Genomic DNA, 13,424 nt, shown 5'->3' with positions numbered 1-13,424 from the left:
CCTACTGCTACTTATATTTTACAATTTATAATCTAGGTACACTGGCAACCTGTTCAGGGCGTACACAGCCTTTGGCCAGTGTCAGCTGGGATTGGCTCCAACTGCAGCCGCAACCCTCAAAGAACAAAATGGATGGATGGATGGATGGATGGATGAATAGATTATACACAACTTCAATAATCAATAATAAAGGCACAACTAAGACTCAACTCTTGGTGTGCCAGAAAGGCAGCTGTTAAATTTGGCAGTTTTCCAGTGTTGGCTGACAGTCAGGAAGATTTTTTTTGTGTGTGCACACCAGATTTGGCCCAGATGTGTATCAAGTACAAGCATCTGATGGTTATGTATGTGGAAGTGGGAGTATATACAGAGTCAGAGGAAAGCAGAATTATTTCTCTCTCCCTCTCAATCTTTTTAGTTTTTTAATTGTTTGCTCCAGGACCTGTAGTGCATCAAGTACTTTAACAGTCCAAGAAAGAAAAGAGTCACCTGAATATATTCCAAATCAATCTTAAAACAGTTAGAATACACATTTAATATGTTTGATATAATATTTTCCAGAGAACAATATTGAATATAGTCTCTAAAATGCATGAAATGTAATGGAAATGAAAAAGAATTCAAGCCTTCCAGCCCTAACATTTTCATTTCCCATCAGTGTATTTGACTGGAATTACTTCCACCTGCTCCTACGCATTAAAAGGCCAATCGACCAACATGACTGTACAAAATGCAAATGAGCCGAAAGTTATGATTGAAGTTTGTTTCTGTTTGTTTGAGTACGACTGTTTCTCTCATTGGCATGTTGTGTAAATAAACAGAACTGGTCAATTTCTGACTCTAACTAATGAAGTTATGGGTCAAACATGTCACTGTGTATGGATCTGCTGTTCCCTGCAAATACAAACATGATTTTGCTTAAATGTGGACAATCAGTGCGCCTCCACACCTTCTAAATTAATCCCAACAATACAGAATCACACACACACAGAGAAATAATTGCCTTTTAATGATCTCACATTATGCAAATTATCATCAAGGAGCCATAAATCTAGGAGGGACTTTCTACCTGCCCGACAAGCAGTCATGCCAATACACTGACACTGTGTTGAGTGGGGAACTACAGGACTGTGTCTGTAAATAATCCAAACCAAGAAAGAAGCAAGAAAATATTAGACAATTATAAATATAACTTTCAGAAAAAAAATATTTCTGAGCACAATTTTGCTGACTCAATATTTATTTAAAATAGGCAAAATGTGGCACAGCCGTCAGTTTAATGGCCTACAAAACTAGCACTGGATCGTGTGAAACATTCAAATATCTGAAAAACAGAAGTGTGAAAACCATAGTGGAATGTTATGCTCAATTAGGTATTTAGAGCAGCAGCACTGAATGGATAGATAGCTGGTACAATCGGGAAGGACAGAAACCGGAAAACATCTACAGCCTTTGATTAACACAGAAAACTGTAGGTTAAGGGTTTTCCCTTTTTTACCATAATCTCTGCAGGATGATGCAGAAACTTTGGAGACTTCTCAGGCCGCCTGCTGGCTTTGAATGCAACATTTTTCTCCGTGTCTCTGAAACTCACAAGACCCATGAATTATTCTCACCGATTTTCAAAGTCAAAGTGAAGTGAAAAGTATACAACAGCAACTTAGGGAGCATTGTGTGTGCGTGTTAGAGTGAAAGACACACAGAGAGAGAGAGAGAGAGAGAGAGAGAGAGAGAGAGAGAGAGAGAGAGAGAGAGAGAGAGAGAGAGAGAGAGAGAGAGAGAGAGAGAGAGAGAGAGAGAGAGAGAGTGGGGGAGAGAAAGGGTGAGGGAATGAAATCGAGATAGTGTTGTTGTAATAAACGGGAAGATTAGACATGAATGTAGTCATCTGGAAAGAGCAGGAAGTTGCTGTCCTTGTCACTATGGAGCCTGATGCCTAATCTCTTTGACATGGATCATTATAAGTGAAGGACCGGCTAATAAAATGGTTAAAGCAAGAACAACAATAAATGTAATCACTGGTCACATCTGATTAAACTAACTTTGTGTTGTTTAAGGGCAAAAGGAAAACAAAAGAAAGAAAATTCCGTCCAAAACCTTATTCCAAAATGAAGGCAATGACCAGTGGTATTGATCCGTGGACCTTGCCCCTCTTTTTGTTCCCTGGCAGAGGGTGATTTTGTCATTCATACTACAGTATGCCTGCACCTACAATGGAGGTGAGTCCCAGAATCATAATATCAGCTAATGTTTAAAGTGTGACGCTGAAACAATCACATGGTGTCAAGTTTCTCTGTGAATCAAATTCCTCAGGGTGGGGATTCATCACTAAGGATGCATGTGTCTGAAGCAGTACGTCAGCATTTTTGGACTTCATGCACCTAAACTCAACTGAACAGTGCATGTAATATGGAATGATAAGATCCTATAATAGGTCTGCTTTTTTTCAGCTCATCACATTAGTCGAGGACACGTGTTTTTGTGTCGGCTTTACAACTCATTTTGAATCGCTTTCTGCAAAACTGGATCCTTGTGTGTGGTAATGATTTTGTTTCCTTTAAAAATTTCCTTTGATCCTAATCACAGAGATGCCCTTTTGTCAATGTTTGGATCCCAGGCTACATCTCTTTGTTCTACTCAGTACACCCAAGCTATGCGATAGCGTCTTCTCACATTTTGTCCTTTTCGTTTTCCTCTGTGGAAAAAGCTACCAATTTAATTGAATTTCTGGGCTTTTAATGTCTGCATTACTCTAATCAGAGATGAGGAGAGTGGAGTTGTTTATCTCGACCTTGGTAGAATTAGCAGAGGGTATTTGTGGTGACGTTAATGCTTTGCAGGAAAAAAATGGAAAGAACTAAACTATTCTGCCAGATCGCATCCTAAGCTTTTATTGATCAGCTAGTCAAAGGTGCTTATAGATATTGGAGACACTGACATGCACTCAGTCGTCAAGAAAAAAACATGTATCTGGTGTTAAAATGCAGTAAACTCACAAAGATGCACAATAATGTGAGTCTACTTCACAGGCCAAAATGCTGTGTTTACTTTAAAACAATACCAATGTGAGCAAATAAATTTTATATGAGTTGACCTGGTTTCCTCATCTTTTGTTTCATTCTTCTTTGTGGTTATAATACAAAGATGCTAGAGATGGATGATTTATCAGTGCAAAAATAGGGCTGCCATTAAAGTAAAGTGCTGGACACTCACACAAACAACATGCAATATAACCTTCTGAGAGGGTGGCACGACTGCAGGCGAGGCAGAACACAGTGGAATGCAAAATACAACCCCAAATACCCTGGGGCTCAGAGGCAAATTTGATTAAAAGTTTGTTTTTCTTCACTCTCAACAAACGGAGGAGCTCGTCGATGCGGCACTGACAGTTAATTGGACTTGGCAGGGCCACGAGTTCATTCGTCAGCATTGTGTGGGGCTTGCCTAGGAGGAGCAGGACAATCGATGTCCCTCAGGACGGCCTGTAATCACTGCAACACTCCAATGAAGTCCAGGGTTAAACATCAGGAGATTGCAGGTGCACCAGAGGATCTGAGAAAGACTACTAATATGCTCCCACTCCCAAAGCAAACCAAGGACACTGCAACACGGCACCCAAAAGATTGTGATGATGCCTTAGAACAGTGTTGCCCCTCAACAGCATAGTGTGACTCAAACAACTAAATCAAGCTGTGTTTTAACACTATGATAGCCTAAGTCCTTCATTCATTCATTCATTCATTCATTTTCTACCACTTTATCCTCCATGTAAGGGTCACAGGGCTACTAGAGTCAATCCCAGCTGACTCTGTAAAGCTATGTTCCTATCGACATACTGTGAAATATGTGACTAGCGCAATATTTTGCAACCACAGCACTATTTTTATACTTACCTGCCATGTTTTTAAATGTTTTTCACATCTTTATCTACCTTGTTTCCTTTCATGCTGTATAGTTCTATGATGTATGAATGTTAATACCGCCATGATGGGCAGAAGCAATCAATTGTATTCTGAATACAGTCTATCGCTGGGCCAACACAAATGCCCAATTTACAGGCAATAAATACACGCGAGGAGGTGGTTGGAGACTCATTGTGACCAGATTAAACAGAAGTGTAAATGCGATGCGTCCTGTCATCTGCTTTTGTCAGTTTTCCGCTGGTCAAAGATGACTTTTTCCCCTGCTTCAAAAAGCTAAGAGGAGTCCATACAATGCGCGACTTCACATGTGGCGAACATTGTTGTTGTTGTTGTTGTTGTTGTGGATATGGCAGCGCAGAGGGGGGATGAGTGTGATCAGACAGTGATCGGATGTCGATGTGGACACCGGAGACACATGTTAACAGGTGTAAATGCATGTGGTGAAGTGCAATCCGATCGCTATCTGATCACAAAAAACACATTTTAATGCCAGGTGTGAAGGGGGCCAGAGAGACATACGACCATTCACTCTCACAATTTAGAGTGTTGAGTTAAAGATCCCATAGCCCTGAAGTGCCAATTAACACTGCATTTTTGTATATATCTGCGTCATTACATTACATTAGATTACATATTTATGAAGTCCATAACAATCAGTTCAGCCACTGCTAAGAGTGCAGGGTTTGATGTGTTTGTTTTCCTGGGTTCTACGAAGCGGAACAGCTCTTCCGTTGACTAGTTACGTCACTCGTCTAAACGGTAGCACCTCCTAGTCCGGGCACATCCTGTGACATACTTTCAACCGTAGAAGAACAACTACTCTATGGTTGAAAGTAGCAATATAAAGCAGGACACAGCACCAAACTTCACCTAAAGGAAGGAGCAGTGAGAACAATACGTATGTAACTGTCTTTGTGTGCTTGTTTTGTCTACAGGCTAAGCTCCACGCTAAGCTACGCTCGTGTTTCATTTGCATGTGTTTATCATCTCGGTAACCACAATGTTATCCAAGCTACAGGCGTCCTGCAGCAGTCTTTCACTTGTCACAGTGTCTTCTGACTCTGGGTCAGACTCCGGATCAAATGCGTAAGGGATTACGGCATTACTTAATGTTTTGATAATTGCTAGCGGTGCATCTGCCTTTGCAGAGGGGGAGCTGCGGGTCTGAGAGCTGACGTGCCAATTAAGTCACTTCCAGGTATGTGGCCAATCACAAGACAGTGGGAAAGCTCTCGTTGGCTGGCCAATCACAAGACAGTCCGTGTTCTGCGGGTGTGGTTTTGGTCTGAATCAGCACGGCTGGCGAGAGCGTCAGTGATGAGACATTTACATCGGCTTGTTTGTAGCGACTAGGACTTTTTTGACCATAAAAACGACTTCATGTTTGTAAGTACACCTCCATATCTCACATAAGTAAGATAGGACCATGCTATGGCCGCTTTAACCTCTGCATGTTTATGGACTGTAGGAGGAAACAACAAAACCCCCCCCACACACACACACACACAGGGAAAATGTGCAAACTCCGCACGGAACGGCCCAAACCGGGATGTGAACCGGCAGCCTTCTTGCTCCGAGGCATAGCTTAAAGATGCGGGAATTCCATCTACCATATATACAGTGAAAAAGCTCATTAAAGGCCATGTTCAGTAAAACTATTGAATATTTGATTACAAACATCATGGACACAAAAGTCTTATTGACAGTCTTATAGGTTTTGTATTAGTAGGAGATCCCTTATCGTTCTAAACTGCTATCAAAGCATTTGAGCTATTTTAGACACACTGACCTTCTCTTAAGGACAGGAGATAAGGGTTTTTAATGTCCTTATTAAATCAAGCCATCGATGCAGAGTCAGAGTTCTGTTGTGTGTTCCAGAAGCTTTTAACTCGCTCTGTAACTGACTTATGACAAACAATACAGTGATAATGACCAGTGGGAATCAATGTCGTATTGTGCTAAACATCAACATAACATGAGATGATATCCATCAGCTTTTGGTGTGTATATGTGAGGGATTGAGAGTGCATGCAAATTCCTTCTATCTCTCTCACACACACACACAATGTTAGGCATTCTACCAAATGTAATGGAGCAGTGAGCTCTTGGGAACAATAAATCCTGCTTAATGGGATGGTACAAAAAAATCTTCAGTCAAGCAAAGTCAATCTGTATACTGGGCCGATGACACTTATGTGCGTTACAGATATGAGAGTGTGTGTGTGTGAGAAAGAGAGAGAGGGAGAGCACGCGCCTGTATACAGCCAGCTGATGCATGATACTAATGCGAAACATTTTCAAAATAATGTGTCGGTCGCTTTCAGTGAGAATACTTTAAACATTTTTAACTCATGATCAGCATTTTTGTGTGTGTGTGTGTGTGTGTTGTCAGCAGAAAGACAGGTCCCAGCTACAATGTGTGCACACCGCAATTCATGTGATGGACTCACCATCAGTCAGTTGACATCGCGGCACAGTGATTTACATCAGACATAAGTCACATGAGTCACTGAGAGACATACAGCGGAGGATGTGTGAGGCAAAAATTACCAAGCCACATCTGCTGTGGAAGCCTCAGCAGTGACATCTATATTCACATGGTTCAGTCAGCCGACACCAGTTTCCACACCATTATTATTTGGTCAGTAAGTCTAATATTCTTGGCATCTTTTTTAAGGAATACTGTGGGAAAGCTAGAGCATTTTTTTCTATAAACTCTTGATAACCACACCTGATGGCTGTCAACAAATAAAAAAAATCTAATGTCTTAAAATACTTTAAGAAACACAGCCAATAACTTAATTTGGATCAAATGGAATAAGCATTTGAATTTTGCCATTTGTTGGTGTACCCTGCCCTTTCATTAGTAATCGTCCTCTTCGGACCAACAACCCCACCCACCCAACCAAAATATAACAACCAGCCCCTGCTCCTTCAAAGTCGAGCAGAGAAGAGTGGAGTGGAGTGAGAATCAGAGCAGGGGGTTTAGTTATACTTTAAAGTATTCTCTTAAATAAAATCCAAAATAAAAATCCAATAAATCCACCCATTTGAGTTTATTAGGCATCATTTGAATCAGTTACTTATAATGGTAGGTTAATCAAAGAATAAACATTAAGTTCTGTTCAAGACATGGAGGAAAAACACCAAGCATCTCCATTAACTTGATGAATTAATCAAGGTGCAGTGACCCAAACCACTGCACCTTACAACATGTCGTACTGCAGTACAGATAAACTTCATCCAGCCTGAACTTAAAAAAAAATCCAACAGAGACAGACAAAGAGAGTGTATTAAATATGCTCCATGAGACTCTATAGATCAAGTCATCTTCTGTCCCCTCAAGAGATAGCGTTTACTGGACACTTTGATCCATCAAAACAAATGAGGCAGTCTGCATCGACTGCGACAAGCAGCGAGGAACCCCAATCAGAACTATTCAGTCAGAATATTCCTAGTTCTCCCAAAATATCTTCTATTACATGCTTGTATAATAAAGAATTCAATCCATTTAGACTACTACTGAGAACACCTCTCAAAGGAAAGTGACCTGTTTCTTTAACACAGATGCATACATTAAAACAATCACACACAAATAAAACTTGTTAATAAGGACAGCAATTGGTATTCAGTCATTTGGTGTCATGTGTCTAGTGAGTGTGTATCTGTGTGTTTTAGAGTGATTCACAGTCTCAGTCTTCAGACAGCAATGCTTGACAATGTCCTGCTGCTTTGGTATTGAGGAGGAACCATCTGGCTTACAGACGCACCTCAGAGAATAGTGTCTAAGTACTGTCAACGGGTGCCAGAGGGATTCTTCACAAGGGTGTTTTTCAAACCAACGTGAAGGTAAACTGCATTATCTTGTTCCAGGTTGCTGTTTCATTTTACAACTGCTTTTATTGTCATCTGCAAAAAAGTGAGCTAATAAAGCTAAAGGTAAAATCTGCTAAACAGTAAGTTAGAAAGTACTAATAAAACCAATCACTGATGTAAAACCTTAATAATGAATAATGGTACTGTTTTATTTGACAATTAATATAAAATAAAAAGAATACAGCTCCCATGACTATAGTGCAACACCTCATAAACAAACGTTCATAGGCCACATTCATCAATTAACCATGTGTACAACACCCGCAGCAGCGGCTGCCTTCCCATCTGAATACATTGGGGAGGAATATGTTACCCCATGGACCTCGGCTGACCAACCACATTAGATTTGGCTATTAAGTGTGATAGATTTCTTCTTGGAACACAAAGGATGCTTTGTGGTTAACAAAGCTAAACTACTCCGAAGACTTTTCAGATACGTATCTTGGTAGCATTGATTTGTAGAATCTCTGCACAAGCGGGTGAACATTTCCACCGCGATAAAGAACAGCAAACTCTAAGCAGATGTAGAGTTGAGACGCTACAATCAGAGGTGCGTAGTTATGCACATCTCTTATCCCTGAGCATGGGGGACATGTAATTATCCAGCTGAAGCACATGAAATCAATGTTAGTGCTTCAGTGCACATAATATTTAAGAAGTGATGGCAGTCTATGACTAAATATACCTTGTGCATACAACATCTATCTTTATCATTCTCTTCATTTGAAAAGCTGTTATTACTGTAGCATATACTGACCCGATGTGACTGAGTCATCATCATGGATTAAATCCCGAGTGCTGGAGGAAGTACACAGAAATGGAGGCAAAAGGTGCTGGGTAATTTCTCTGCAACTTTTGAAAAAGGAAAGTCTACTTTTAAACATTTAAAGAAACTCATAAGATCATGGGGGGAAAAAAAAAGAGCCATACTGCTTTCATTCAATAAACTCTACATATTCTACAATGATTTGATTTTCCATTTTTATCTCAGTGTGCTGTTCACTTACAGTAACATATACTACAAGCAATAATATCAGTATTTTGGCAAAACACAGAACTATATATACTTCACATAGATGGAGCTCAAGTCATTTTAGTTTAATGATCCGCCTGTGCAAAGGTTTCTGCTGTCTCTATCTTATTCAGTCTAATATTTTTTCATCATTCAGTTTTTTTATGTACTCAACAAAGTTTTCCAGGATAAATCCAACTGATAAAACAAAGTATACACAGAGGCACAGGGAAAACAAACAGTACATTTTAAAATAGAACGAGCAGAAGGCAAAAGCAGCACAAAACACAAACACGACAGAGGGAAAAAAGGGACAAAATAATTAAAACATTAACAGGTATGTGTCAACACACTCTTTCAACGTCCTGAGCTGTTAAATGAAAAAATAGGATATGTTCAACCACGTTCCACACAGTTCACAACACACAGGTATTACAGCAATCACACTGAACCAACAGCAACAATTGTTCATTCATCACACTTTTGGGAGAAAACAATGTCAGAATGTTCCACATCCACATTGTAATAGATGCAGAGCGAGACAAACAGTCGACAACAACACATCCCATTTTTGCCATTTCTTTATCTGTTGTCCACATGTACCAGTGTGTCCTTGAGATGAGTCTAAGACGCCCCAGGACTCCAGACAGGTCACAGGGCAGGTCTGTTCTCAGTGGGACAACAGCCTCAGGCTGAGAAAAAGGATGAAATGTTTTCTGACTACAGCAGGTGGACAACAGTGGGTGAAAAGCAGGCAATATCAAGCCTTACACCACTGCTCCCAACACAACTCGCTGAATCCCTCCCACCTAATCGTCTTCACTTTTCTGGCCAGTCAGACTCTTATTTTCACCACCTGACCCATATACAAAACAGTTTCCTGGTGGGTGCTGCTCCAGAAACATTGTCCAAGCCTTTGATCCAGCTCCACATCATTGGCTCAAAGTCACTTTAGTTTTAGCATCGCACAGCAGCGCTTCATCTCCAAGCCTGGAAGTTCTTTTTTTATCACATCGCCACACCCACCCATTGTCACTAAAAAGCCCATTCTGCCCTCTCACCAGAAACCATACCAGAGAATTGGCTCTTATGCAAGCATGAGGTACCTCAACTCAAACACAGCAATATAAAGGAAACTGCAAATCAACCATAGCACTGGCTAAATTGGAACTAAATTGATGTTAATGAGTGTGTTTCAGCACATGATGTTTACATCCACTTACATGAAGGCTGCTGAAGCTCACATCATCTGCCTGTGCCGGGTGAAAGTAAAATTCACAGTGAAAGACAAAAAAACATGCTGAACCATTTACACATAGGAAAAGGAGTGCAGATTTAATTTAAAAATTGGCACGCATTCCTCATTTCTACAGATGAAAGCTCGTAAATGAAAAAGCCTGGAATCATGCCTGGTATGGAAATCTAAAGTTATGAATAATGCCTCTGTCTCAATCACCAAGTCTGTTTTAATAAAGTGGATTAGCCCAGCACCTGAAGGCTGAAAAGCACACACGGCTGCACTCTTAACCAACCAAGAGTGGGATGAGAGTCCCTGGAGGCCCTGAACCTCACATTATCCCCACTGGACTCTCACCAGTCTACAGGGAGGGAGCAGCAACAAACAGCTCAGGCATGTCATTTATGCCCATGAATCCACCTCCAATGGAGCAGCACTGCTGTGAGAGCAGCTGATTTACACACAGTTGCTAATCAGCTGAATTGCTCTCCTGCTAATGAAAACTCATAGATCTATACAACAACACTACTGATATGATTTTAGCTCCCATTACTCATACCAAAATATGCCATAGGCAATAAGCGTTAAATGCTACCACGAGCAGCTGGTGGAGGAACCTGGGGTCAGATGTTTCAGATGAATTTGGGTTATTGCTATATCTGCCCTGACCTGAGAAAAGGAGCCTCCAGTTTGCTCATTCAATATTTCTCTGTAGACATATTGTAAATATCAAAAGGTACAAATACATTATTTCCTCCTGTCTGAGTCCAGTGACGCTCCAGCATTTAGCTGATTGGAGGAAAGAGATGCCTAGGTCCATTCATTCCATTCTAGCTCTAGAAGCTGAGGTAACCAGTAAACATTAAAGCCACCACAGTGGTCTGTTTCAGGTTGGCAGTGATTCATCATTCCCCCTGAACACCAGACTAATCATGATTAAGACCATAACAGAGAAGTCTGTGGACACAGGGGGAGGCAACCATCCATCCATTCGCTATGCTCATCAAGCAAATCACTTCCACTTCCAGCAAATGAGAATGAATTCATTGTGACTTACCTGTTCCATTGGCTGTGTTTGCTAAGAAGAGAGGATACAAAGCTGAGCAGCTTTGAGGTAGACGTACATTGAGGCAAAAACTGATTTACAGGAAAGTCTTATGGACTACATGGCTGTGAATAAACTGAATGATTGCAGGTTTAGAAGTTGTGCACTCACCACTGGAGCAGTCCAGCCCGCCCCATCCAGGCTCACACTGGCATGTATCGGGGGACACACAGCGACCATGGACACACTCCTCCGTGCACAGAGCTGAGACACACAGAGACGTTCCCTCATTAGTGCAGTTTATAATTAGATTGACACACGCAAACAGAGTGTAAAACATCATTAAACCACCAATTAACAGCATAATGAAAACCTCAAGGATAACAATTTAAGGAAAACAGTCCATAAGATTGAACACTCAATATCTCTCCAATATAATCAAGGAACTAAATCTTCACAATGACACCGATGTCCAACATCCATTTTAACTACTTGACATGGGGCTAAATGATTTCTGAGGAGACTGAGCCCTTGGTCAACATCTTCGTTTATCATATACCTTTACTTTCTACAATGAGCTGTTATCAGCAGGGTGAGTCAGGCGGGAACAAGCTGTAAATCCCCTCTAATTTGATCAGCCAGTGCTTTGTCATATAGTGACGCTTTAATGTAGCAGGTGTGGGCGCCACAGTGTTTACTAAGTGTGCAGTTTTCTTGATCATTCATATTGAGCAACACAGCAACTCATTGATTGGGTCTGCATTATTATTCTTGGGAGCATGTTCACGAGGGTTGGAAGTTTGCTTCTGCTGTATAATACAGTGTCCTACAAAGAGGTTTTCGTTTTTTAAAGAGCTAGTTTTGTGTGTGAAGGCAAAATATCACAAAAGCACTTAACATTAATAAATCTGTGGCAAGGGCATCTGGCCAGCAGGGTTAAGACATGGAGGCTCTTATCTGAGGAGGGAGACAGTCAGGCCAATACAATGAGAGACAAAACCAGCCTGATGAGAATCTGCAGTCCACATGACCTGAGGAGCACTGATACGCAATCCAAGGGCGGCTGAAGCGATTCCATCATCTTAATGATGACCAGACCTCATCCAACACTTCAGCCATGTTCTGCATCTCCAGTTTTTTTGCCATTAAAACTGAAAAGAGGGCATGAAGACAGCATCTATGAGGTTTTTCTTTTGAAACACAAGCACTAGGGCAACTTTGTAGCTCTGCGTGCTACATTATGGTGCTCTTTCTGCAGTCAAAGAGGGCAGCAGGAGCTGGCTGCTGGCCTAAGGAGTGCTAATATAGATTATCACTCAATCAGGATTCGATTGGGATCCACAGCCAGAAGAGAGATGTAACGAGAGAGGTGAAGTAGGAGTGAATCCCAAACACCCACAAGCTGGTGCTAATTGCAGAAATGCTCCCGATGCAAAAACAGTAAACCAGAGATTGAAAGACTATTCAAGGCAAATTTCTAAGCATCAAATGTCTAATTTCAGGAAGCAGGAAAAGGGGGAAGAGCTCTAGCATTTGTGCTGACGAAGGTGTGACATCGACTACCTGTAATCAATGAGTCCACAGTTTGCAGAGAATTTAAAAAAAAAAGAGGAGACAAATTCAATGTCACCATGAAGAGGTGATTTCATTTAGTTTCAATCAGCAAATTCTGATCAGCGAGAACAGGGAAATGCAAATGTGTCTCATCCGTTAGGAAAAAAGAAATATGGAAATTAGGTTTTGAATATGGGAGAGGGGATAAAGTCCACCCTTCTCCTGAGATCTGAACCAGTGTATTGAGGGATGGCATAATAAAGTAGGAGGCAGGTCTTTCATTTTAATTGAAATTCATGAATCACTCTGCTTAACTCATGTCTGAGGAATCTGTTGGAAAATTGAGTCTTTCATCTAGATAAAAAGCTAATCTCACTCATTATGCAGAAGTGCTATCAGAACAGGGAACAATGGAGCTAATTGGTGATTGTCATGTAGTGTTAACAAATTAAATATTCCTGCCCAGTCAAACCACAATTTTTTAAATGTCAGATAAAACAGACTTTCACAGTCTCTTCACAGAAAAACAAGATCTACTTGTTTGTTTGTGATTTTTTTGAAGCAGTATAGAGTTTTGTAGAACAAAGTAAAGTGAAAAGCATGGAAACACTGCTGTGATGCAGCTTATGGCTAAATCAGTCTAAGAGAGGTGCATACAGAACGTATTACACAGCTCCCTCCAATGCTTCTTCCACATGCCTCTATCTGGCACCCGGGAAGATTTATTTTAAAACTGTGTCTTTGAAGCATTAAAAAATGCAACAAAGCCAAAATGAA

The 13,424-nt window shown here is 40.8% G+C and overlaps 1 protein-coding gene across 5 annotated transcripts in view; it reads right to left on the bottom strand.

Moving 5' to 3' along the window:
- megf11 (multiple EGF-like-domains 11) overlaps positions 1-13,424 on the bottom strand; it is a 70,863-nt gene that overhangs the window by 33,262 nt on the left and 24,177 nt on the right. For 3 of the 5 annotated variants that reach the window (XM_044036670.1, XM_044036674.1, XM_044036671.1), the window contains exons 6-7: positions 11,265-11,357; positions 11,106-11,126 (exon numbers count right to left, since the gene is read on the bottom strand). In XM_044036670.1, coding sequence (XP_043892605.1) covers positions 11,106-11,126; positions 11,265-11,357 — 114 coding nt within the window. The remainder of the gene's footprint in view (positions 1-11,105; positions 11,127-11,264; positions 11,358-13,424) is intronic. The other 2 variants (XM_044036672.1, XM_044036673.1) reach the window with 1 other exon arrangement.

This window comes from Solea senegalensis, linkage group LG10, assembly GCF_019176455.1.
Source record: "Solea senegalensis isolate Sse05_10M linkage group LG10, IFAPA_SoseM_1, whole genome shotgun sequence".
Lineage (NCBI taxonomy): Eukaryota > Metazoa > Chordata > Actinopteri > Pleuronectiformes > Soleidae > Solea > Solea senegalensis.
This window is presented reverse-complemented; position numbering and strand designations above follow the sequence as displayed.